The 27,362-nt window shown below is 39.0% G+C and overlaps 2 protein-coding genes across 2 annotated transcripts; one reads left to right on the forward strand and one right to left on the reverse strand.

Annotated features, from left to right (window-relative positions):
- The first annotated feature begins 5,953 nt into the window (after nucleotides 1-5,953).
- On the forward strand, nucleotides 5,954-7,540 carry LOC107796930 (uncharacterized). Its single transcript, XM_075252886.1, has 3 exons — nucleotides 5,954-6,304; nucleotides 6,741-7,083; nucleotides 7,407-7,540. Exons 1-3 carry the CDS (start codon nucleotides 5,954-5,956, stop codon nucleotides 7,538-7,540), a joined length of 828 nt encoding a protein of 275 aa, XP_075108987.1.
- A 7,352-nt stretch (nucleotides 7,541-14,892) lies between these two features.
- On the reverse strand, nucleotides 14,893-15,972 carry LOC107827876 (signal peptidase complex subunit 1-like). Its single transcript, XM_075252887.1, has 2 exons — nucleotides 15,940-15,972; nucleotides 14,893-15,171 (listed from the first exon to the last, which is right to left on the reverse strand). Exons 1-2 carry the CDS (start codon nucleotides 15,970-15,972, stop codon nucleotides 14,893-14,895), a joined length of 312 nt encoding a protein of 103 aa, XP_075108988.1.
- Between the last annotated feature and the right edge of the window lie 11,390 nt (nucleotides 15,973-27,362).

Genomic DNA, 27,362 nt, shown 5'->3' on the forward strand with positions numbered 1-27,362 from the left:
CTTTCATTTCTGGAGGCCGAATTTCCCCTGAAACCCATCCCTGGAGGGTTCCTGTAGGCTCTTGGCGGTGGATAGGTATTTTGTGGTGGTGGGTAGGTGTTATGTGGAGATGGGTATGTATTGTGGGGAGCCGGCGCGCGCCATTGTGGGCAAACCAGAGGTTAGGTGTATGTCTGGGCTTGATGGACGGTGAAATGTTGTTCTTGTGGTGGGTAGTAGGGTTGTGGAGGGTAATTTGGAATGTGTGGGTAGTTTAGACGATGGGGTCTGGGTTGGTAATGAGGGGAAGGACCTCTAGATCTGGACCAATTGTCGGCCTCTATTGTCGTGACCTCCTCTCTCCTTTTCTTTCAGAGCGCACCTCCCGTGCCGCTCTGAATGGCCTGAGTTGTTGCCTTAATTGCCGAGTAACTCAGGATCTTATTGGACTTAAGTCCCTCTTCTATCATACCTCCCATTTTCACCACTTCATTGAATGATTTGCCAACTGACGTCACCAAGTGACCAAAGTAAGTTGGCTCGAGAGTTTGTAGAAAGTAATCCACCATTTCTCCCTCTCTCATTGGGGGATCAACTCTGGCTGCCTGTTCTCTCCATCGGAACCCAAATTCCCGGAAGCTCTCTCCGGGTTTCTTCTCAAGCTTTAGCAATGTGAGACGGTCTGGGACTATCTCAAGGTTGTATTGGAAATGTCTTGCGAAAGCCTGTGCCAAGTCATCCCAGGTGTACCACCTGCTCGGATCTTGTCTTGTATACCACTCTAATGCCGACCCGCTCAAACTCTGGCCAAAGTAAGCTATCAATAGCTCATCTTTGCCCCCTGCTCCCCTCATTTTGCTACAAAAACCCCGTAGATGTGCCATAGGATCGCCATGCCCTTCGTATAAATCGAACTTGGGCATCTTGAACCCTGCTGGTAATTGAACGTCAGGGAAAGGGCATAGATCCTTGTAAGCCACGCTGACCTGGTTGCCTAACCCGTGTATGTTCCTGAAGGACTGCTCCAGGCTTTTAAATTTCCGCATCACCTCGTCCTGCTCTGGGCTCTTAGCCGGCTTTTCAATCTCCGCCGGGACCTCAAAGTGGGGATTATAGGTATATGGCTCTGGTGCTTTGAATGTGAGTTCAGGGGGGTAATATTGTGTGTCGTGAGCCTGAAGCAATGGCTCACTGGATGATCTGTGCAATGGGGCTGGGGGAGGTGCCACAAAGACCGGAACATTTGGTGGAGGAGGGTTTTGAGTGAGTGGTGGAGCTTGGGAATCATAACCCTCTCTTCCCTGATAATAGTGATGGCTTGGGAAACTTGTTGAAGGACCGGGAGAGGGGTATTCTGGCGTGTGTACTGGTTGGAGGGTAGGAGTAACGGGTAGTTCCTGCCCCTTCTGGGCTCTAGCTAAGGCTATCTGCATTTCATTCATTTCTAGCCTCATTTTTTCCATTTTCTCCAAGGCTTCCTTCAGCATCTGATTGGCCGTTTTTTCTGACTCAACGCTGTTGTCTGACCCAGTCATGCTTTCTGGTATAGGACCTTTCGATCTTGTTTGATAATGGTATGGTGCTAGTACGCTCTAACAAACTAACTGATATGATTGGTAAAACAACAAACTTGTCAGTGTTAGAGTCTTAACAGATATTGTAATTGCACGTTGGGAGATGCAATGCTCTTAGGCAGTTAATCATTTCTAACATGCTTTTGCTCTGACCGCATGCATCATCCCGGCTTATTTTGTTCTGACAGATATACATATATATATACATATTTATATTTTTTTTTGTTCTGACCGCATGCATCATCCCGGCTTATTTTGTTCTATAGAGAATGCCTACGTATCGCGACCCCGCACGAATCAGACCAAGCGTAGTTCGTGCATCCATAAAATAAAGACCCAATTTTACATTTTGTTACCCAAATATGCTATTACAAACTGTTATTTGAAAGAAAACAAACGAAATACAGACTCCACACTATTAACAATGTTTGAAGAGAACATAGAGGTAGACAACAAACTCTGAAAAACAAACAAGTGCAGACTTGAACTAGGGATACATTAAAGATTTCAATTTAGGTGCCCGCGAGGCATCGTTCAGCCTTTCCACGGGCTTTGGTGTAAGACCCCTTTGCAAGTTCCTCAACTCATTCATGATTTGGTGGACGTAGCCCATGATGGAGGCAAGAAGGGTATCACGAGGTATTTGCTCACATGCTAGGCATCTCATGTAGATGTAGTGCCCAATGTCATCAATCCTACCTCGGATATTATCCCTTTCTATGCACAGCTGTTCTATCCGTTGATTCTTTAGTCCCAATATTTGAGTATTGTCAATGAGCTGATCTTGGAACCTCTCCATTTGTTCTTTCATTCGGGCTATTGTCTCATAGCAGCGTTCCCTATCTGTTCTAGCATCCCGGGCTTGTTTAAGGACCCGATTATTGAGAATGGAGTTTATTTCTCTCAATGTTGTAACACTCATTTCGTAGTCCCTTTTCACTTGCCATAGGTGCTCTCTCCGCGCTGTTGTAACTTTTGCCCACCTGATCCGCATTCTTGCTATACAAGCCTCAGATCTCTCCAAGTCTTCTCGGCTTTTGCTGACCTGACTCCTCAACTCTGCTATCAACCTCGTATCAGCCCGGCTTCTCAGTTGGTTGTTGGCATCCATTTTCATCCTCCGGATCTGAGCTTTGAGGTTCTCGCTTTCTCTGGTTAATCTGTTCTTTTTTCCCTTGTCGGCAGCAACCTGCACTTTGTTCTTAAATTTTAGATCTTTAATCTGTTGTTTCAGCTTGCCTATTTCGGCAAGATATTCCCGCTCTTTGGCCAATCGGTCCCAATGTTCTTGTGAAGCCTTGGCAAACTCTTGAAGGTGAGGTCTTTTAGCCGACCTTCCAGACGACATTTCCCCTTTGTACCAAGCCTGATATCCAGGTGAAACTTCCCCTATTGCTTGATTCAACACACAAGTATTTGCCTCTAAGTATTGACATTGGCTCCAAATCTGGCGGACCCTCGCTTCAGGAAACTGACCATCGGAATTGATCTCAATTACCTGGGTGCTTAAATCCTCATCTTTGGGCACTATCTGACACCTCCCAAGTTGCCTAAAAACCCGATACGGCGCATAAGGTTGAATGCTCTTAAGTCCCATCAAGAGAAAATGGGGTCTAGCTGCTGGCATGTATATGACTTCGTCGATCGGTAACCATCCCAGTGTCCACTGTATTTGACTGGCGTTGAGGGTCCGGAAATATGAAGTCCATGCCGAGACTCCTTCAGGTAGGCGGGCCTCATTAATTCTGGTGTAGAACTCCTCTATGCATGTCTTTTCAGAAGACCCATGGCTTAGGAACTGGGCTCGGTGACATAGGTTTTCGGTCATCCACATTTGCAACAACAAGTTACAACCTTCAAAAAAGTTTCCTCCGGCTTTGCAGGCCGTGAGAGCTCGGAACATATCAGACACAATCATCGGTGCCAGCGTGCTATTTTTTGAGTGAGGAAAGTACTGACGACCCCAGCTATCTTTATGCCAATATTCCCGTCTTTCCTCAGGAAAATTAAAAGCCCTAAGAAGGTTATCATGAAAGCAACCCGTCTATGTTCGTCCCACTTTCGACGGTTACTTTTGCTGCACAACTTGTTTTCTGGCTTGTCGAATCCTCCTATGTGGCCATATCTTTGGTATATGAAGCTCAGAGTGCAAAAACCTTTTTCCAAATCAGGGTTATGGATTGTTCTGACTATCTTTAACGAGTCCAGAAACCGGTGCACTGCTACAGCTTTTGGAGCAACCAGGTATTTATGCCTCAACGGAACCTCAGTACTGCCGATGTACCCTGCTATTTCTTCTAAAGTTGGGGTGAGTTCAAAGTCCGAGAAATGGAAGACATTGTGCGCAGGGTACCAGTAAGGGACTAGGGCTCTTATAATATCTCCTCGAGGCCTGATGTCCAACAAACTTGTGAGACCTTTCAAATGTTTCTTGATTTCGTCATGCCCTTCTTTGCCTAAATCACTCCACCATAGACGCAACTGGAGGGGAATTTTATTCATGATTGAAAAAGGTTCATTCTGAATCGTGCTCATTCTGCACATTTATTAATATGATTAAACAAAAGAAAATTTATTTGACTCAAAATGATTTGATTATTTTCCTAAAAAAAACAGATCTTCCGAACACGACCTTTTAGCACTTCAGGGACGAAGATTTTAAGGTTGTGCAAGTAAAAAAGATGACAGAAGTGGCCATTTATACAAAGTCAGCCTTCCGGCGTTCCTTTTGGGAGCATTCGGCTTTTGATAAAAACGGCATCACCCGACTCTGTGACAGAAAATTAAAATTTTGACATATATTTTTTCGATTTTTTTTTTTACAAAATGGGAGGTTGGACCCGAAGAGGGTTGCCTACATATCTCACGTTCTATGAGAATCAAATCGGCGCAGACCTAAACTAAACTTGTAAACAAGACTCCTTTCTTTTTCTTTTTCTTTTCAAATAAATTAAACTAAAAAAAACAAAACATTTTTATTTTTATTTTTCAAAATTTTGGCAGGGTTTTGATACTTTTTGGACTTTTGGTTTTATTTTTCTAAAAAGTAGTTATCTCCCTACACTGCTATTTTTCTCTTCTTCTTTTTTTCACAATTTATCTTAAAAATTGATGATTATAGAAGCCGGTCAGCATGCAGATCTGAAGCAAAAAAATATGCAAATCAAACAGGATGCAGCAGGATGGTCTTTTTCTATTTCAGGTTGCTAGTCCTAGACGAACCCAACCCCTGTGTTGAGTCCCCTAAGTCAAATGCAACGTGAAGCAAATAAGCGTTCCTACTAGGGATCCGATATGAAGTCACGTTATTCTATGTTCAAAACCTGGGTCGATGTTCTAGACAGTGTACCCGAGCGGACAACTCGAGCTGAGGAAGGAGCTCCTTTCCGGGAACCAAAAGGCCAGCCGGCTTAGAAACTTTCCGAGTCTCTTTTATTCAGGGTATGACACTAACAGAATAGGGAGTCTTAACCAGTAAGCACATCCCCGGAGGTTAGAAGAGAAGGTTTCGGCATAGTTTATATGTACAGTTCAAATAATATCAAAGCAGTAACAAGCATCATTTTGCACATTTAGGCCAAAACATGTAATAAGATCAGATAATAAATAAAGCCAAATATAACAATTCATCTAAGCTCGAATTTCTAACCCTGAACCAGTGGTTCTGGGTTTACCAATTCCCCAGCAGAGTCGTCAGAGCTGTCACACCAGCTTTTTCCGCCCCCGCGAGGGGCGTAGGAGTTTTTTCCAATTAAAGGACAATCAAAACGGGATTTGTTTATTTATTTCAGAGTCGCCACTTGGGAGATTTAGGGTGTCCCAAGTCACCAATTTTAATCCCGAATCGAGGAAAAGAATGACTCCATATTACAGTCTGCGTACCAGAAATCCGGATAAGGAATTCTGTTAACCCGGGAGAAGGTGTTAGGCATTCCCGAGTTCCGTGGTTCTTGCACGGTCGCTCAACTGTCATATTTGGCTTGATTATCTGATTTAATACATGTTGAACCTATGTGCAAAATTTAATTTTTAACCGCTTTTATCATTATTCTTATTATTATTTTATACAAGAATTGCAACGTCGTGAAAATGCATCAATAAATCTCCCAAGTGGCGACTCTGAAATAAATAAACAAATCCCGTTTTGATTGTCCTTTAATTGGAAAAAACTCCTACGCCCCTCGCGGGGGCGGAAAAAAGGTAGTGTGACAGCTCTGGCGACTCTGCTGGGGAATTGGTAAACCCAGAACCACTGGTTCAGGGTTAGAAATTCGAGCTTAGATGAATTGTTATATTTGGATTTATTTATTATCTGATCTTATTACATATGGCATCTATGGAATAACGTATACAAGAAATTCAAAAAGAGCCATGCCAAGTTGAGTGAGATATACTTCTCGATGGCAAAAGCATACACACAAACTGAATTTGATAGTCTGATGGAGAAGGTTGAGAAGGTAGATATTAGGGTGAAAGAATACTTAGAGTTAGCTGGTTACGAAAAGTGGGCTAGGTTGTATGCACCTGTTAACAGGGGATGGACAATGACGTCAAATATCGCTGAGTCAATCAATGCAGCACTAGTTTCAGCAAGGGAATTGCCAATATATGACTTCCTCGAAGAAGTTATGAAGATGTTTGGTCGTTGGAATTGTAGTAACCGTAAAGAAGCTACTCAGACATACAAGACGCTTGGGAAAAAATACCAGGAAATGCTGGAGTTGAATGAGACCATGTGTACCCGTATGACTGTAAGTTAATTTTTTATGGCATTGTTGTATACAACTGAATACATTTTTTTAGGCAGAACTACCCGTTAATTTTTATGAATATTTGCTTGAACTAGTAAATAATATAGATGAATACAGGTAAATACATGTTATTATTAAGACTGTATGCACGTGATAATGATTACAATGGAATTCAGGTGATTGATACAGTTTAAATTGATTGGAAATACCTGAATACAGTTGCTAAAAAAAGGTTGAATACAAATGCATACAAATGCAGACTGTAGAGTAATACAGTTGAATACAGTTGCATACAGTTGCTGGAATCAGCTGAATTTAACTGAAATTGGATGAAGTTGCAATTTTTGAAGTTGATAGTAACCATTTAACTCAGTAGTATATATTTGTTAATTCATGTAAATGTGTTCAAAACTTATATTTCTGTTTTTAAATGTAGGTGGTACCCTCAACTGAATACTTACATACTGTTAACGATGGTGGGAGGAATTACACAGTCTGCCTGCTCGAGAGAAAATGTGTTTGTGGGAGATTCCAAATTGATGAATTGCCATGCCCACATGCCTGGGCTGTATTGAAGAGCAAGTTTTTAATGCCTGAAGAATATTGCTCTAGCTATTACAAGCCAAGTACAATTGTAATGACATACGATGTGCCAGTGTACCCGCTACCGGACAAAAATGACTGGAATATACTAGAGCATGTTGCAGAGGAGGTTGTACTACCACCCAAATGGAAAAGACCTCCTGGAAAGCCAAAGAAGAAGCGCGACAAAAAATTAAGTGAATTGTTGTTGCCGAAAAATCAACATTCATGTAGCATATGTGGGCAGAGAGGACATAACAAGCGAACTTGTAGGAATTCTCCACGTAATAAATAGTTGTATTCTGACATGTATTGGTGACTCGACAATTTCTCAACACTTATTATGACATTATCAGCTATAATGAATTCTTTTTTCGAAGTAATATATTGTGGAATGACTTTCGTTAATATTTTCTGAATTTATTTAGTTGAAGTATTTTTATATATATAAATATATATGATTTGGCTGTGAGAGTATCTTAGTATAGTTGAATACAACTATATCAATTCCTTAATACAGGTGAATACAACATGTTGAACATAGTTGAATATAGGTTTATAATACAGTTTAATTCAATTGACTTTGGAGGAATACAATGTAATACAGTTGAATACAGATCTGGACAGCTGGTTGAAACAGTTGAATTTAACTAACATTGGATGAATATAGGTAATTCAATTGTTCAATACATTTGAATACAACATGTTCAATAATGTTGAATATAGGTTAATACTACAGTTCAATTAAATTGACTATAGCTGAATACATATGAAATCAGAGAAAAATACAGCTGAATACAGTTGAATAATACAACTAAATACAAGTTAATCAATATAACTTGTATTGTTTCTAGTCAATTCAAAGTTACATCTGAATGGATGCAGCTGAATATACTTGCATACCAACTGTAGACAACTGATAAATACACTTTAATACAACTGAATTGAACTGAATAATATAGATTAATACAATAAGCTAAATAGAATAATACAACTAAATACAACTGCTTAATACTGCAAGATAAAGATGATCTTATGCAGCTGAATACAATTCAAAAATTGGCATTAACAAAAATCATTCAGCATACATAAATTTTCAGAAATTGTAACTAACATGTGCGTTAACTAAAACCTGTTCAGGCAAACTTAACCAAATTTCAGCATGTAAGTAAATAGCATCTACGACCAAAACCACTACAATCAGTATCATTGTTCAAGCGAAACTCAAAAAAAAACTAAAGTTATTCTAAAACTATCTGCATCTTTGCCTCCGACTCAGAGATTTGCCTTTCAATCTTTGAAGGTGCTTCACTCTCGCTTATTGCATCAGCATCTATCTTGCGCATAACATAGTCCCATAACAGAGCACCATATCTTTGACGGAGAAGAGTGGCATCAAATGGTGTTTTTTGTGTAATCTCTCCAATAGTGCTCAGAAACTCCGCGAAGGCTGCAACATGCACTCCACAATCCCTAAACAATAATTGATTGAAACAAAATATAAAATAATTAATCCATATACAGTGTATAAAACATATAAGAATGATGATTGGATACTTACATGCTGCACGCTTTCTGTTGAGGCAGATTTGGAACGAAGATAACTTCAAAAGGTTCGTTATGATCCTTGTTTGTGTATGCGGGATAAGCATACCAGTCAATGCCTTGACTATCTCTGTAAAAGCCACTAATTGACAGATACAGAGGTAATAACTTAGCTAGCTTTACAATCTCAGAGACTACGTATGCATCATGACCGGAAGACGTGTACGAGTCGTACACTTTGATACATCTATCTTTGAAAGTCACAACAACCAACACCCAATGAAGTTTTTCCTTCAAGTTCACTGGTATCAAGACATTATCCACTGTATGCCAGGGTACATTAGCATGCAATCTGTAGCCCCTAATATACTCACATACAACATCTTCTTGTTTTGCTACATTAGCATTACTATCTGTATCTTCATACATGTCATATATTTCATCTATTCTTGTCTTGAATATACAATCAACAGTAGTAAACGTGAAGTCCCTATGCTGATTGTACTTTCCCATCTTTCGCAAATAGTATAATATGACATCCATATGTTATAAACAAAAGAGGTTGGTAGATAGTGTGAGTTTATTTGCTTGAACTAAGAAATAATATATATGAATACCTCAATACAGATGCTAAAAAAAGTTGAATACAAATGAATACAGAAAAAAGAGGAATACACTGTAATACAGGTGAATACAACTGTATTCAGCTTATGGACTACAGTTGAATTCAACTGACATTGAATGAATACAACTAATTCAATTCCTTAATATAGGTGAATACAACATGTAGAATAGTTGAATATAGGTTAATAACACAGTTCAATTCAACTGACTTTGGTAGAATACACTATAATACAGTTGAATACAGATCTGGACAGCTGGTTGAAACAGTTGAATTTAACTGCCATTGGATGAATACAGGTAATTCAATTGTTCAATACAGTTGAATACAACAGTTTCAATAAAGTTAACTATAGGTTAATAATACAGTTCAATTCAATTGACTGTAGCTGAATACATAGGAAATCAGAGAAAAATACAGTTGAATACAGCTGAATAATACAACTAAATACAAGTTAATAAAACAACATGTTATTATTTAAAGATAAGATTATCATTTTTGGGAAAGACTCACATTGTCATCCCATAACTTCCTGTAAATGGATAGAAGGTAAAACTAGTTTTTGGAATCAACTTGATCAACTCCAAAATCTAATGGAATGTGAAGTATAGACTTGTTTTTCTTGTAATGGTCGTCGATATTACCTCTACAAGTATGATATAAAACTCATTATGTACATACCTTAAAAAAATGAAAACATAATACAATGAATGGGGGAAAACTCACTTCTGATCATGTCTTGCTAGAAGACCTTCACGAACCCACTTGTCATATTCTTGAATGAGTAACATAGGATGTGGACCCGTTATTGGATCTTCCTCAAACGGGTGTCTTTTTTCAAAGATGGGTGTCAACTTTACAGAGGAACATGCTGTAAATTGTATTTGTGTTTATGGACTACTATAAATGAATCAATCACGATGAATGCTGATTATTACGTTTGTAAAATCACTTACCTCCTGAGTCGAAGTTAGACTGATAAGGCGAAGAGTTCCATCTACTTGGTCGCCTATTTCGTTGAGGTTGCACTGGTGTGGCTTCATCTTTTTTTGCACTTGTGTGAACAACTATTCTAGTTTCTGGAATTTGACTGGGTAGAAACTTGTCGTCCAGTTCAAATTGAGAAACATAGAATTCTTTAGATACATCCTCTTGGTTTGTGGTTGATGGTATGATGGACGGTACCTCTGAAATAGTTTTCTGGTAGTTGTATGTATCATTGTTAGCATGGTAACTTAATGTTAGAAAAAAGATTAAATACATATAAGTAGCTAGTATACATTACAGAAAATGCAGATTAACCAAGCAGAATACATGTAAATACAGTTGAAATAAAAATAAATACGGTAGTTTAAAGTGATATTACAGATTAAGTGTAACACAGTTATGAATACATTTAAAAAAAATATGCTCAATATGTTAAGATTTAAAAGTCAGAATACATATATATAGAGCTGAATAACAGTTAAATACATCAATAAAATGGCTAGATTAAAACATATATGAATACAACTAAATACATATGTTCAATATGATAACTGCTTTTATACCTCATTATTATCTCCGACATCTGTGTCAATGCCACCATCATGTCTCACTATGGGTTTAGTTTGCTGATTTTGTTGAAGTTGGTCTGAAAGCATCTTGAAGTTATCATTGATCAATGTCCTTAGAGACTTGAACTCTCCAACAACCTTAACAGTACAAAATAGTTAGAAAAATACTAAAACACATAGCTATCAAACTTTATTGATTAATCGGTGGGTAAATACTCACGTATTCTTTGAATGATTTTAGGTCTTTCCTCAAAAATGATACTTTCATCATTTTGGCCTTCTGGGAGCTGATGGTCATGGGAGCTGATGGTCATGCACAAGTTTATGTTCAATGTCAGAAACACAAACAGGAGGGACTTTGGGCTGATATTCTGGTTCTTTTGTAGGAATCTTGGGTTGTTCCTTGACCTTCTTATGTGGCGGTGATGAAGATGGACCAACACTTTCAACATGTTTCTTCTTAGATTGAAGATTGGGTGTAGGAGAAAAGTCATCTGTATCCTGTCCCAATTTGTCTGAATGCGCAGGAGTAGGTATTTTCTCAATATCGGCGCACACTTGAGGAATCTGAAAAGCAGCAAGCTCTATATCTAGAGGAGTGATGTCCTTGAACACAATCTGTGAACAAAAATAAGTTATGACTTACAAAAAACATATTAATCATAACTGTATAATATTATATTCAGGTGTATTTAACTCTGTTGTATTTAGAATGTATTAAAATGTATTAATATGTATGCAAGTATTCATGTATATAAGCTTATGAATCCAATGTATATTACAGTAGGCTTCCCTCTAACTGAATGCAAATGTATGCAAATTATAGATGTATTTGTGTTCAATTATCTTCAGAATATTGATAACATTTGTATATTACCGTGTTTCCGGTGTCTTTAAGCATGTCGTTCGTCAGATAAGAAAATGTTGGCTGATTTCCGGTGGTTCTCCAATTGAGTATTCTGGGGACCACGTCGCAGACTCGGACTGCAATTTTGGAATCAACAGAAGAACAGCACTCATAAAACCACACCTGCATAGCTAGGGGCATCCCAGCTATCCTGTAATACTTCTTCAAAGCATCCATCTTCTTGCTAATCGAGTTTATCAACAGCTCAAATGCTTTAATACCCCAATGATATTCAGAATAGCGCCTACTCTCTACTAAGTCAAAATCTAGCCTCGGTATAGTTGCACTATTCTTCTCAGATGAAAATATAAAGGTGTGGATGAAATACAACAAAGATATCTTCAAAGCATCCTCATCATTGTCGGGGCCCCATGCCTTGTCATTGAAGCATTGTCTCAAGTGTTTCTTCTTTAAAATATTAGCACTTCCAAAATAAGTCGCAATAAGCCGGTTAGGAGGAGTTTCACTAAACTCAAAATCTTCATCTTTACCTACACATTTGAGGCCAGTCACAAGCGCAAACTCCCTTAATGTGAAATGTAATTCAGTACCATTGACGTATACTGCAAATACATTGTTTGGAGTGCCGTTTAACTGTCGAGCCATGAAGCATCTGAAGAGTTGATGTTGAACATCAAATCGCTTCATTTGAAGAAATGAGCCAAAGCATGTATTGCCGAATTGTTGGAATTGATCGGGAGTAAGCTTATCTTTTAGCTGGGATACTATATCAGTGTTACTGTAACTACTAATATGGGGTGCTAATTTTGGCTGGTGTTTCACAAACAAATCAATTCCCTGCAATGAACATTGAAAGATACATGTTAATACAGATGAATACATTGCAAAAATACATATTAAGATTTTTTGGAATACATGTAAGACATGATACAGTGACAAAGCCAAATGCATGTCAGACAACTACAAACACTTACAGAAGACTAGATACAGTGACAAGGCTAAATATGCTAACATACTTTGTAACATACAGATATAATACAAAATATTTAAGATGAATACAACTGAATTACATATGAATGCATATGAATACATTTGAGGTCAAACTGGACAATTGAATTATCGCAAATATACATTAGCAAACGCTAAATACACATGAATACATATGAATACAGGTAAGATTACATTAAAAATGAACTGTTGGAAACAACCAAATACATATGAATACATAAACATACTATAGAAGAAACAGAATACACTATACAAAAAGGTACAAAAATACAAGAAGATACATATGAATACAACAGAATACATGTAACAAATACCAATTACCTTTTGGTTTTTTGAATATTTCATAGGTTTTTTCCTCTTTGAGCTAACTTGATTTTTGGTTTCTTTTGAAGCTTCATCAACTTGGACTTCTTTCAACTTGTCATTGTGTAATTTACTTCTTCTTTCATCAACTTTGGATGCTGATAAACCTGCAAAATCTTTCTCCGCTTGAGTCAGTTGTAACGAGAAAGAGGGCCCATCAAAATAGAGAATTTTGGTGGGTATACCTCTGGGTAGTCTGTTGAGTTGCGTTGCATCCGACATTAGAGAGAACTCAAAGAATCCTGGTGATTAACAATACAAATGGAAGATATATCAGAAAATTGTGTAAATTCGCTAAAAAAACTTATAGAAACAAACTAATGAAAAAGCAATTTCGAAGTAGTTGAATTACCTACGGGGAGAAGATTTCCAAAATACAACTGTGAAGCTTGCGAAGAAGAATGGCGTGTGGGGCGATAATGGCGGAGGAGGGTTTTTGAAGTGTATGGAACGTGTGTTTGTGGGAGAAGAGGGAAAAATGTATTGAAGAAGAGAGAGAAAACCTGATGAGAGGAGATATACGCTAATTAGGTGAGAGAAAATAAAAAAAATGAGATAGAAAAATATTTTGTAGCATATATTAAGCCTTAATTTTAGGATGGAACTAAATTTAAATTTTTTGCTATAAACTAAAAAGGGTATTTATAGAATGTAATATTTTAAAAGGGTATTTATAGAATATAAATAGGGTACTAACCTATTCTATAGGTGGTAAAATTTCCTTTAAGTTAACACCTGTGCTAAAGGCTAAAAAATCCGGATGAACAGTTAAAAAGTTGCTACGACTGAAAATTTGCAGGTGCGTTTTTCAGATCAAAACATATTTCTTACTAAAAAGTCAAAAATAAAAGGAAAAAGTAGAAGTACGAATAATGGGTAGAACTAGGGGTGTTCATAAAAATCCGAAAAATCGAACCAAACAGACAAAAAATCCGATACTTTTTAGGTTTGGTTTGATTTTGGTTTTGAATTTTAAAAATCAATTAAATTTGGTTGGGTTTTGGTTTTAATAAAAAATAACCGGAAAAAAACGAACCAAACCGACTATAAAAGTAGTTATTTAAATTTACTATTACACCTATATATATGTATTTTTATATAAAGTTTCTAAAATTTTATCGTACATATTAGTTATTTGTATTTTTAGTCTAATTCTTTGCTATTATAATAATCTAATTCTTTGCCTTTACATTCTAGTTTGATTGGTAGTTTTCTTTTGATAAGTACAAGAATTTAGTTCATGATAAAAATAATAAATTTTTAATTAAGTACTTAAATTATTCATCACTATTTAATTCAATTATCATCAATATATCTTAGTAAATGATAGATTTCTCAAAGAACAATTGATTTGATAGTGTTACATTGAAAATATAGTCGTCGGAATATGTATTTGGTAGTGTATGTTTCATATTTAAGAAAAAAACCAATAAAATAACCGAAAAAACTGACAAAAACCGAATCGATAAAAAACCGACTTGATTGCTTTGGTTTGGTTCCAATATTTGAAAAACCAACCTACTTAATTTGGTTTCTTTTTAGGAAAAAACCGACCCAAACCGAACCATGAACACCCCTAAGTAGAACATATATGCATTCCCTGAAAGGAAAATGCAACAAGAGCACCCATGCAAAGCGCGCCAATTGGCGACAAGAACGAGCAGGACATCCAACTCAATTCCGGTCTTCCTTGAATACTTACTCTTCACCTTAAAATAAGAAAAATATTTTTGCAGATATCAATTTTAGTAGTTTCCGAATATACACTAATGATCTACTGTAGGATGTGGTAAGGACAATATAGGTCCTTTTGCTTTTGCGATGGTATGAGAATTATGTGGCGGCTGTTATAAGAGAGTAGCACAGCAATGTAAAAACAGATTCTTTCTTTAGCCAATGTGTTGTCGTAACAACAATCATGCGGGGCAACAAGGTGTTCAGTTCATGTCATAAAAGAAAAAGGAAATAAAGCCGCCAACAATTTATCCACTACATCACCATAAAACTTCAAGTAGAAGGGACATGTGAAGCTCAGTTAAATAACCTACTTCTTGGCAGCCTTCTTCTTGGTACTGGGGTTAGTAATCTGTGGCTTTGGATGCTTTTCGGCCTCACTTGGGTCCAACCAACTCAGAGGGTGGCGATTGTAGACTGGCCAGTTAGGAATGGTGACTAGCGCTGTAAAGACAACACCACCAGCGTATACTAACAGCATGATCTGAAACGAACCCAACACATAGCCTGTGATGAATGCTACAACAGCAAAGCTCACCAGCAGTATCTGCATTAATTGCTCCACCAGCTTTTGTCCTTGCCAATCCATCTGAAAATAGACAGCCAAGAAAGGGTAAATTGCACACAATTAGTATAAATTAAGCATAACAAGATTCTTTTATTTATACTTGATCGAATCTCAGCTCCTGGTGGGGTCAAATGAACCTTCCAAGAAAATATTATCTTTCTATTCATTCTACTTATCAAAGCATCCGAGCACCCAACCCAAAACCTTAAAGCAATGGGTGTGGAGTAGCCTAAGGCCATTTACACCCCGTTGGAAACCCTTACACAACCGATGAGGGCCAAGTGCTATATTTTCTCTTACACAAATTCACTTCGTAAAATAAGAAATGGTGTCACAATGAAAATAAAAACTGCAAGATCAGCAGGTCGTAGAGAAATTCAGCACCAAAGATCACTACAGCTCCTTCTACAATATGAAGCTGTGTTCTTTTAGGTCAATCAATGACAGAGGTAGATGCAACACATAAACAGTGGTGTACGTGCAACTACTGCCTTAGATTTGATTTTTTTTTTTTTTTTTTTTGAAAAGGTAAGGACTTGAATATACACACAACTAAGTGCACCCCGGCTTTGGTTGGAATTGAAATATTTGTATAATAATAACCCTGAATCCTAAACTATTTAAAAAAGACAATATGTATATAAGAACCGTAACAAAATGAATTTAAATTATGAACATACATTTAAAAATGTGCACACAATATGTGTATATATCAAGAAGTACACGCAATATGCATATAAACCATAGAATCCACCTTTGGGACCCGCCCATTGATACACAAATCCATACCCCTTCCCATTCAATTGCAACCAGAGATACCATTTTCTCGAAAAAGCAGCGAATAAAATGAATCTCGACCTATACATAACAAAAGTACTGCAGAAAATGAAAAGATTCAACCAATTGGCCTGCTTTTCTCCTTCAAGTATTGGAAGAGAAAACGTTTGATAATATTCATACAATCAAAGCCCAAAAATCAATCAAAATAAGGAAATATCCCAAAACATACTAAAAACTCAAAGAAAATTAAACCCTAATGAATTGTGTATCAATCAGTCACTTACTTCTCAATCCCAAAGACTACCTATATATATAAATCCTATACATCAATTTCCTTCCAAAAATATTTCTTTCACTGCAAATAAGGGTTTACTAACATTACAGTTCTTTAAATCTCAAAGTCATCTTACTCGGGGTTAAATCTGTTTTTAAAAGCAGCAACCGAATAGATCACACTCACTCGCACACGCACTCACCTAAAACCCAATCTGTGAGCTAAAAACATTTGAAATCAATACCGAGTTTCAAAAAGGGGAAAGAATAATTGAAATCAATAAATATTTGTCAGCTAATTTTTTTTTTCTTTCTATTTGGGCGCTTGAATTCCAATTAGGATCCTCTTTATGCAAATTAGGGTTCACATTAATTAAAGTTCTTTGAATCTCACACTTAACAGGAGCAATCCAATAGAATACGTGTATACACACACACACATATATATATATATATATATAAACAACAGCGATCCGGGTGGAGGTAAAGAGAAAGAGAGAGAGACTGACCGAGAAGCGAGCAATGCAGAGTCAAAATGACTGTCTGAAATTGTACACAAGAAGTAACCGTGTGAGAGTGAGCGATCTCAATGCTTTATATGTAGAAAAAAAGAAAAACTTGAATGTTGGTAACCGTACGATCTAGCTACAGTATTGCCGCAGTACCAAGATACAAGATATAGGGACCGTTGATCAAATGCAAATAGATATAGGGACCGTTGATCAAATGCAAATAGATATAGGGACCGTTGATCAATCGCAAAACCTTCTTCTTTTTTATTTTTTTTATTTTAACTTAACGATAGTGTTATCAGCTTGGGCCGTTAGTTTGTTTCATCGTGTCACGTTACTTCTCAACGGCGAGGTAATAATTCTTAAATCACATGTATACATATTCGTAACGGAAAAGGGCCAAATATATTAGGGTGAAATTCAAAAATAGTCAGATTTATAATTGGTCGTTCAAAAATAATCCAGTTTCGAAAGTAATCGAAATTTAGCCATTTTTCATGTAAAGATAAATTTGAGCGAAAATAGTATTCAAAACCCGAAAAATACGTCAGTATATTATGCTAGAGTTCCAGCATAAATATACTTGAACTCCAACATATTATACTGGAGTTTCAGGATAAGTATGCTGGAACTCCAGCATAATATGATGGAGTTCCAGCATAAGTACACTAGAACTCCAGCATAATATACTGGAGTTCCAGCAAGTATACCGGTCCAGCATAATATACTGGAGTTTGGAGTACCGGTACTGCATAATATGCTGGAGTTCATACACAGGTGCACCGAACTCTAGTATATTATGCTGGATCGGTCTCTGTTGCAGCACAATAGTGGCTATTTTTCATTAACTTGGTAAACGCTGGCTATTTTTGAATGACCAGTCCGAAAACTAGTTATACCGTGCTATTTTTTCACTTCTCTACTATTGAAATTTAAACTTGTCATTCGTTATACTATCAATATATATTAACTCTTACCGTAATACTTTAATGCAAAATTACCCTTAATTTTAACAAAGGAACACATGATAGCTCAGAAATTAAAGGTCCAACTTCTATTTTAAAATCCCAAAATTTACCCATTATGCGACCCATATCCTCACTTAAATTATCCCTCCAATTAAAAAAAAATGGTTACCATCCTTTACTTTTTCATTTTTTCTATTTAAAGTGACATGATAACGCCCAACTATGCCTTTTAAAAGACAAAGCGATCGTTGCAAATATAATCCGGTGTTAAGTCCGGAATTGAATCCTCAGGGAACTAACCTATATATTACACTTTCCAGCAATGTTATTATCAACTCAATCAATCTCTAGATGCAAGATTTTTGATCAATAAAGATTGGGTTTTTGTTTAACGACTTCAACTACTTATTAAAAACCACAATAAGCTAAAACAAAGATAATTCAATGGTGAAAAGTTCTAGGGCAGTGATTTTCACAATTGCTAGTTTAAGTCTTGACTCGTCCGCTATAATCTCGCCGTAATACTCTATGAGGATTAAGAGTTATGGGCTATCGTAATTATCTCTCGATCAACTACGATAATTTACTAGAGCATTCTCTCGAACTACTCTAGCTGACTATGGGTATACAACTCTAGATTGTCCCACCAAAGTTTTGTTATCTCTAAACCCACTTTTAAGTTCAAGTAAAGAATCTCTTCAATTACCCAAAAGTGGTGTTGTTCAACAGCTATCTAACCCAATATTCTTTCTCAAGCAATATAAGGTGATTAGACACGATTAATCAAGGGCTGATTCAATTAATCACCATACAAAACATAGTTGAACAATCATATCATAAATCTGGCTCGATTATAACAACTTGAGTCAAAACTTCAACCAACAATTGGTTCGATCAACCCTAGATAATTGTTTAGCTACTCATAACAAAATAAGGAAGAACTACTAAATTGTTAATAATGTAAAATTGCAAGAATCAAAAAGAGATAGAAGAACTCTAATGTTTGGTTGATCTTCTCACACTTGTTCTTCCTCCAAAAGTAGTCTAAAATTAGCCTTTTTTCAGTTGGACGAATGTCTAAAGCTTATAAGGGTTTTACAAAAGTTTTCCCGAAATTACACTTTGGTCCACAACTTCCAGCGATTGAACAGTTCACCGCGGTCGTGGCCAACCGCGGTCAACCGCGGTGAACACTGAGCTTTCTGCCTCCTTGAATTAATCTGTCGCGGTTCACCGCGGTCGCGGTGGCCTTCTTGCCCGGACCATTTATGCTTCTTGATGTACGGGTACTTCTCGAGTGAGCGTTTTTCTTCACATTATCGCCTCCAAAACACTCCATGTTGCTTCCTCTCATATAATATTCCCTGCTAAACAAAAGAACACTATTTAGAGCATTTTGTTGGCAATATATCTATAAAACAACAACAACAAAGTATGGTCATATTAAGGTGTAAATATCAACTATATAGCCTACTATCAACACCCCACACTTAAATCATTGCTAGTCCTCGAGCAATCCACCACACTCCATCAAAATTTCTTCCCTAAGCTTCTCCTTTAACAACTAACACCATGAACAATTTATAAAAATTTGCACCTAGTAGTGAACAACCTTTGCTCCAAGAGTCAAATCTTTTATACCATGCACATCCGCACTTACTCAAACTACTCTATACAAGAGTCAAGACTTACCTTTCCTTTACGAATCACATGCCCTCACATCACAAAAGAGAGTAGTTCCACATATAAATATAATTAAAACAAGTAGGAACTGAGATAGACAGAATTCGCTCACTCTCAAAAAGAAAGTTCACATGCCACAAAGATGCACCATAGGCTTGCCCGTAGTGTACTACTTTGCTAATTGAGCTCATTCAGTATAAGATCAATATGACTTTACTTGGTTGTAATGTAGGCTAAGGGACGGGTGGGATATATTTGGGTATAGTGACTAACCTCCCTAAGCACTTTTTAATACAATCACATTAACTTAAAGATCATAATTGTGCCAACCAGCACTCCACCTCATTTGTTTAACACATCCCCTTCCAATAAGTACAATTTTTACAAGCCACCACTTCTCCCTCATTCAGAATATTATTATTATTTTATTTTATTTTTCGTGGTGTTTTTTCTTTTATGCATCCAATTCTACCTCTTTTCTCTCTTTCAATGGTTCCACTCAAAAATCAAACTACCACCCCACACTTTTACTTTAGCATATTTCCATTACCGTTCAAGTGCTTATTGGGGGTAAAAGGGTTCAAACAGTCAGCTATTCAAACAATTGGGTAAGGTTCGCAATGTGGTTGCCAAAGAAGTAGGCTTATAGGCTCAACGGGGTTAACTACGATGTATTGCATTCAGGTGGGTCACTTTATATATCTGGCTCAACAACAAATGCCTATATCACTTCTAAAACTGAAAGAGACTACCATTTCGCTTTGCAAACACACAAGGCAAGTTCTAGGTATCAAATATGAAACATGGAACACAGTAAAACTCACAAACACATGGCATATGACTCACTCTGGATTGGGTTATCAAGACATTTTCTTTTGAGTGTTCAAGTTATATGCAAATGTACAAATTTAAGGCACTCTAACAGGATTCAACTAATGAAGCTAGGTGTTGAACTCTAGTGTCTATTGTGTTCAGGTGTAGCAAAATCGTTTTTCGCTCGTGGCCCATTAATCCTAACCTAAACTAAAAAGGATCAAAGATAACTACCTATACCCGGTTCAAGCTGAACCCTTGGAAAAGAACCGTGGCTAAAAGAAAAACAAAGGGGAGTTACTACATTACCTAAAAATAAAATAAAAAATCTTTTTGGTCTTTTCTCTAGACTACTTCCCTCAAGAAAATTGTCTAACGGATCCGTCATCAGGAAGAGTCTCCGTATTCCAATTTTTTTTTTCTTTCGACTTAGTCCCTCAAGAACCCCGCCTAAAGAGATCCGTCGTCGGGACAAGTAATTTACTATTTAAGCTTTCCTAATGAACTATTACTCTTCATCAAAACACTCAAAGCAAGACAAAACGAGCAAAATCAACAGTCAATTATTACAATTACAACATACAATGAAGTATCCCCACCCCACACTTAAAATGAAGACATGTCCCCATGGCTCAAAATTTAAAGAACAGTGAGGTTAAGGAACTTCCCTGAAAGCTCACTCCTGATCGGGGACAGTGTCTGGGTTCACGTTGCATGCACGTCCCAGCGCTCTCAACCAGCCCAAGAATTTCTTCTCCGATTTCACTTGCCTCTCGACCACCGCATCAATACGGGCACCCAAATCAGTGACTGAGGTACGCAACCCAGCCATATCCTGCTCTAAAGTTGTCATACGGGTGCTCCGACGTGGCTGGGACGGGCCTGCCATATCAACTCTCGGAGGAGGGGGAACCTTACCTACCTCAGCATCATCATCATCATTCTCAGCCGAATCAACATCAGAGTCATCAACATTCACCACCAGTTCTCGTCCAATTCCAATTTTTCTCGCCCGGAATGGGGCTTTTAGTGGCAATTTCCCATCAACCCGAGGGTGTTCAGGGACTCGAGCAATACTGCACAGCCGGGTGATTAGCGAAGGGAAGTAGTAACCCTTGATAAGCTCAGGTGATCAAATGAACATCTCTTCATGAATCAGCCGGGCCACATCAAAATCAGTATGGGACATAAAATAGTGGATTGCGGACGCTCGTGGTAGATTAACATTTGTTGTGTTGCTGGAATAGTATCCAGAAGAGTGCCCCACAAGGACCTTGTTCCGCTAAAAGTACGATAAGGATCAAAGTCACCCCGAAACACAGGCAGCCTGTATACCCTGCGTATAGCGTCAAGGGATGCATTTACCGGGGTATTGCGCACCATCACAACCCCATTCTTATGTTCTGGCAGGTTTGCATAGAACTCCCTTACTAATTGAACATTAGCTTCTTCCGGTACTTCGAAGAAAATTTCCAGCTGACACCTCTGCAGCTCATTCAACATATTGGGGCATTCCACCTCCAAAGCCATTCGATCAATGTGTACCTCTGGTTGTAACTTCTTAGCTGCTTTCTGGTCTTACCTATTCTCCACTGCGCTGGAGACAAGCCGAGTGCTGTCGAACTGAGGTGCACTAGTGTGGCTCCTGGATCGTGAGGAGCTGCCCGGTCCACTGATGGAAGGTCCGGTGTTTCGTCTTTTCCTGGAAGAGCCCATTGTACCTGTCATACAATGAAATGCCTATTAGTGAGTGTGCAAAATATGTGACTATGGATGGTTACTCAAACTTCACCATATCCATGTCACACTAGCTCCTTATATCCCCATTGGGGCAATTTCCCAAACACCTTGGGAGCAAATTGCCATCCAGACACATCTAGCCCTCATGGGTACATCCAAGCTCCTCCCCAAATAAGTATACTACCACACCAACACACCCCACACTTACTTCATTCAATCGCCCACCAATAATACCGTTCAAACATGTAATTTACAGCCCCTTCACCAATAAGCTCAAAGACAAAATTAAAAAACAAAAATAAGAAGATAGAAAAAAATATAGACCAACAATTATATCTCAACACCACATAAAATCACATAATAACAACACAATACAACATAATGCCAAAGAAAAGAGAGAGAAGAGTTAGAATCTTACCTTAAAGGGGAAAGGAAGAGAGGAATGGAAGATGGGAGTGGTGTGAGTGAAGGAGAAGAAGAAGAAGAAGAAGAGAGGAGTTGGGGAGGTTAGGGATTAGAGAGAGAGAAAAAGTGGGAATATGGGGGAGGGGGTCGTGGGTTTTGGGGTTAAAAGGGGGGGGGGGGGGGTTTGGGTTGGAAAATAAAATAAAAAAAAGAATTAAGAGAAAACGGAAAAAATATTAGACTTACCTGGACCGACCGCGGTCGACTGCGGTCCACCGCGGCCGCGGTGATTTGGAAAATCTGAGGTAGAAAGTTTACGCCTCACCGCGGTTTACCGTGGTCCACTGCGGTCGCGGTGGGATTAAAAATCCGAGGAAGAATGTTTGCCTCCCACCGCGGTTTACCGCGGTCCACCACGGTCGTGGTGGGATTGAAAATCCGAGGCAGAATGTTTGCCTCCCACCGCGGTTTGCTGCGGTCGCAGTGCTGGGTGCATTTTTTTTAATCACCTAATTAACACACCCATGGGTTACCTCCTACGCAGCACCTGATCTAACGTCGCGGCACGACGCCAGCATTTGACCATCACTCCTCATCCGCGTACTAGGTCTCTCCCAATGTGATTATCATTCTATCCTCTTTTTCATCAGACATGCCAAGGTAATGTTTCAACCTTTGCCCATTTACTGTGAACTTGTTTGTCCTATCTTCTGATTCAATCTCTACAGCTCCACTTAAGAACAATTGCACCACTCTGAAGGGTCCTGACCATCAGGATTTTAACTTACCTGGGAACAATCTCAATCTCGAGTTGTATAACAACACTCGATCTCCGAATTTGAAGTTTCGATCCAAGATGTGCTTATCATGCATTAACTTCATCCTTTCTTTGTATAATCTAGCACTCTCAAAGGCCTGGAACCTGAATTCCTCGAGCTCATGTAGTCCCGTGACTCTGTTAGTGCCTGATGTCTCCATGTCTAAGTTCAACTATCGCAATGCCCAAAGCGCTTTATGATCTAGCTCAACTGGGAGGTGGCATGCCTTACCAAACACCAATTTGTACGGTGACATCCCAATAAGGGTTTTGAAGGCTGTGCGGTATGCCCACAATGCATCATCCAATTTCTTTGCCCAGTCAGTCCTTGTTGCATTCACTGTTTTTGTGAGGACACTTTTAATCTCCCTGTTGGACACTTCAACTTGCTCGCTCTATTGTGGGTGGTATGGGGTGGTCACCTTATGCCGAACTCCAGATTTTTCCAACAGCCGTGTGAATGCTCTATTGCAGAAATGGGTCCCGCCATCACTGAGTATAGCTCTTGGGGTACCAAAACACAGGAAAATGTTCTTCTTTAGAAAGCCTAGTACCCCCTTAGCCTCATTGGTCGGGAGAGCCACTACTTCGACCCACTTGGAGACATAGTCAACTGCTACCAATATGTACTTATTACCATACGAGCTGACGAATGGCCCCATGAAGTCAATCCCCCACATGTCAAAAATATCCACCTCTTGAATTGTGGTCATTAGCATCTCGTGTCTACGAGATATGTTTCCAGTTCTTTGGCATTCATCGCAGATTTTGACCCAGGCATGAGCATCCTTGAACAGAGTAGACCAGTATAAGCCTGACTCCAACACCTTCGTTGCTATCCAAATTCCTCCAAAGTGCCCATCATATGGTGTAGCATGGCAAGCCGGCAAAATAGAATATTGATCTTTCTCGGGGATACACCGCTGGATCATGTTATCTACGCATATTTTGAACAATAGAGGTTCATCCCAATAATAATATCGACAATCACGGAAGAACTTTTTCTTTTGAATTGAGGAGAGTTCATAAAGTACAATACCACTAGCTAAATAATTAGCAATATCAGCATACCAAGGTGCCTCCTCCATTGTCATTGCCAGTAATTGTTCATCCGGGAATGTCTCTATTATATCCTTAACCTCTACCTTCTTTTTAGCTCCTTCCAACCTTGAGAGGTGGTCAGCTACTTGGTTCTCTGTCCCTTTTCGGTCACGTATTTCCAGATCAAATTCTTGTAACAGAAGAACCCAGCGAATCAAGCGTAGTTTTGACTCCTTCTTTTCTATCAAGTACCTAATTGTTACATGGTCAGTGTAAACAATAACTTTCGAGCCAATCAAGTATGACATGAATTTGTCGAATGCAAAAACAACAGCCAATATCTCCTTTTCCGTCACAGTGTAATTGAGTTATGCACCGCTCAGCGTTCTGTTTGCATAATAAATCGGGTGCATCAGTTTACCCCGTCGCTGCCCCAAGACTGCTCATATAGCGTAGTCACTGGCGTCGCACATGAGCTCAAACGGTTGCTCCCAGTTGGGTGCAACAATGATGGGTGTAGTCACCAATCTCTTCTTCAGCTCCTCAAATGCCAACCTGCATTCATTAGAAAACACAAAAGGGTGATCCTTTTCAAGGAGTTTGCACAATGGGTTAGCAATTTTGGAGAAATCTTTGATGAATCGCTTGTAGAACCCGGCGTGTCCAAGGAAAATTCTCACCGCCTTGACCGAAGTGGGCAGTGGTAGTTTTTCAATCACGTCCACCTTGGCATGGTCGACCTCAATTCCCTTACTGGACACTCGGTGTCCCAAGACTATCCCTTCTTGTACCATAAAATGGCACTTTTTCCAATTCAATACTAAATTTGTCTCCACACATCTTTTGAGCACTCTTCTTAAGTTGTGAAGACAGTCCTCGAATGAATCTCCCACCACGGAGAAATCATCCATAAAGACCTCCATAATATCCTCCACCATGTCTGTGAAAATGGCTAACATGCACCGTTGAAATGTCGCCGGTGCATTACAAAGCCCAAAAGGCATTCTCCGAAAGGCGAAGATGCCATATGGACAAGTGAAGGATGTTTTCTCTCTATCTTCGGGGGCTATAGATATCTTATTGTACCCCAAATAACCATCCAAGAAATAGAAGTGCGAGCACCCGACCAGCCTGTCCAATATTTGGTCAATGAAAGGTAAGGGAAAGTGGTCCTTCCGGGTGGCTGTGTTCAATTTTTGGTAATCCATGCAAATCCGCCATCCCGTGACTGTACGAGTTGAGATCAACTCATTGTTCTTGTTTTGCACAGCAGTTATTCCCCCCTTTTTCGGTACACATTGGACATGGCTGACCCAATTGCTATCTGAGATGGGGAAGATGATTCTCGCATCTAACCATTTGATCACTTCCTTATTTATTACCTCCTTCATGTTCAGGTTCAGCCTTCGTTGATGTTCTCTGGAAGGTTTGTACCCTTCTTACAAGAGAATCTTGTGCATATAGAAGGCTGGGCTGATACCCTTTATATCTGCCATAGTCTAGCCAATGGCAGTCTTGCTTTCCTGCAGTACCTGTAAGAGCTGTTCTACCTGCACATCTAACAAACTGGATGATATAATCATAGGCAATGTAGAATCGGGACCTAAGAAAACGTACCTAAGGTGAGCTGGGAGTAGCTTCAGCTCCAACTTGGGTGGTTCCTCTACCAATGGCTTTGCTGGGGGTGTAGCTCTTTTCTCTAACTCAAGGGACTCGAACTGAGGTTCCCTTTTCCAAAATTCTTGTCCTTCCAGTGCCATAACCCACTCAGCCAACCCTTCACCATCCATTTCTTCTAAATTTATTAGACATGCCTCCAATGGATCCTTACCAGTCAGGGTCATATCATCTTCTTGCAGGATCACATCCACTGCCTCCACTAGAGAGCAATTCGCATACTCACTGGGTCTCCTCATGGAATGCTGAACATTGAATATGACTTCTTCATCATTCAGTCTCATTTTTAATTCCCCAGTCTCACAATCAATCAGGTCTCTCCTAGTGGCCAAAAATGGCCTACCTAAAATGATAGGTATCTACTCATCTACCTGACAATGCAGAATAACAAAGTCTGCGGGGAACACAAACTTCCCCACTTGCACCAATACATCATCAAGAATCCCAGTAGGTCTTTTTACCGTGCAGTCGGCCAGCTGCAGCAGCATCGAAGTCGGTCTAGCTCTGCCAATGCCCAGTTTGGTGTATACAGCCAACGACATCAAATTTATGCTGGCTCCCAAATCACATAATGCCTTTGCAAAGGTGTAACTCCTAATTGTACAAGGAATAGTGAAGCTACCTGGGTCGGACATCTTTTGAGCCATTGGTCTGGTCACTACTACGCTGCAGGTCTGCGTCAGAGTCACTGTGGATAGATCCTGAAAATCAAACTTCTGTGACATTAGGTCTTTCATCATCTTTGCATAACCTGGCATCTCCCTCAAGGCATCCATCAAAGGAATATTCAACTGAATTTGACGCAGCATCTCCATGAATTTCTTGTATTGATCTTCCTTCTTTTGTTTTACCAATCTTTGAGGGAATGGTGCAGGTATCACCCTTTGTGCACTGCTTACTGGCTTCTCTCTGTTGGGGTTCAGTGGCACAAGAGGCACCATATGTTATGCAGCTTGTTCTTTTACCTTAGCCTTACCCTTTTCATCTTGACCCTGTTCAACTACCACTTCAGTCAGATTTGTTGGTTCATCTACCTCTAGTGGAGTTGGAGTGGCTGGTGTAGTCTCCTTGCTGGCTTGTGCAACTTCCTGCTCCTTGTCTAAATCTCTCCCATTTCGAAGACTTACTGCCATTAGCTGATTTGGGTTTTGCTCCTTGGGTTAATGTTTGTATCCGCTGGCAATGTTCCCTGGGGGCGATTATTCAAAGCCATAGATAACTGCCCCAACTGAGTTTCAATGTTCTTTATAGCTGAATCATGTACTGCCAACTTTTCTTGCATCTTACCGTTTGTCCCAATGAGTTGCTGGAGCATCCCCCTGATCTCTACCATGTTGTTATCTTGCTGCTGCGGAGGTGGCTAATATGTCAACTGTTGCCGGTTCTGCTGTGGGTAGCCTTGTTGTCTCTGGTGGTATGGCACCAATTGGCCTTGAGCTTGCATGCTCCCAGGTTGAGGCATGTTGGGTATGTATTGCTGATTTGGTGCAGGTCTCCACTGTT

This window comes from Nicotiana tabacum, chromosome 5 (genome assembly GCF_000715075.1).
Source record: "Nicotiana tabacum cultivar K326 chromosome 5, ASM71507v2, whole genome shotgun sequence".
Taxonomy (NCBI): domain Eukaryota; kingdom Viridiplantae; phylum Streptophyta; class Magnoliopsida; order Solanales; family Solanaceae; genus Nicotiana; species Nicotiana tabacum.

Bases quoted from the DNA above. Each gene is read 5' to 3' on its own strand.
- LOC107796930 (XM_075252886.1), top strand. From the start codon at position 5,954: ATGGCAAAAGCATACACACAAACTGAATTTGATAGTCTGATGGAGAAG. The intron at 6,305-6,740 runs GTAAGTTAATTT...TTTTAAATGTAG, and splicing joins CCATGTGTACCCGTATGACT to GTGGTACCCTCAACTGAATA. The intron at 7,084-7,406 runs GTGAATTGTTGT...TCCTTAATACAG, and splicing joins GAAGCGCGACAAAAAATTAA to GTGAATACAACATGTTGAAC.
- LOC107827876 (XM_075252887.1), bottom strand. From the start codon at position 15,972: ATGGTATCTCTGGTTGCAATTGAATGGGAAGGG. The intron at 15,172-15,939 runs GTATGGATTTGT...GTCTATTTTCAG, and splicing joins TTGCAATTGAATGGGAAGGG to ATGGATTGGCAAGGACAAAA.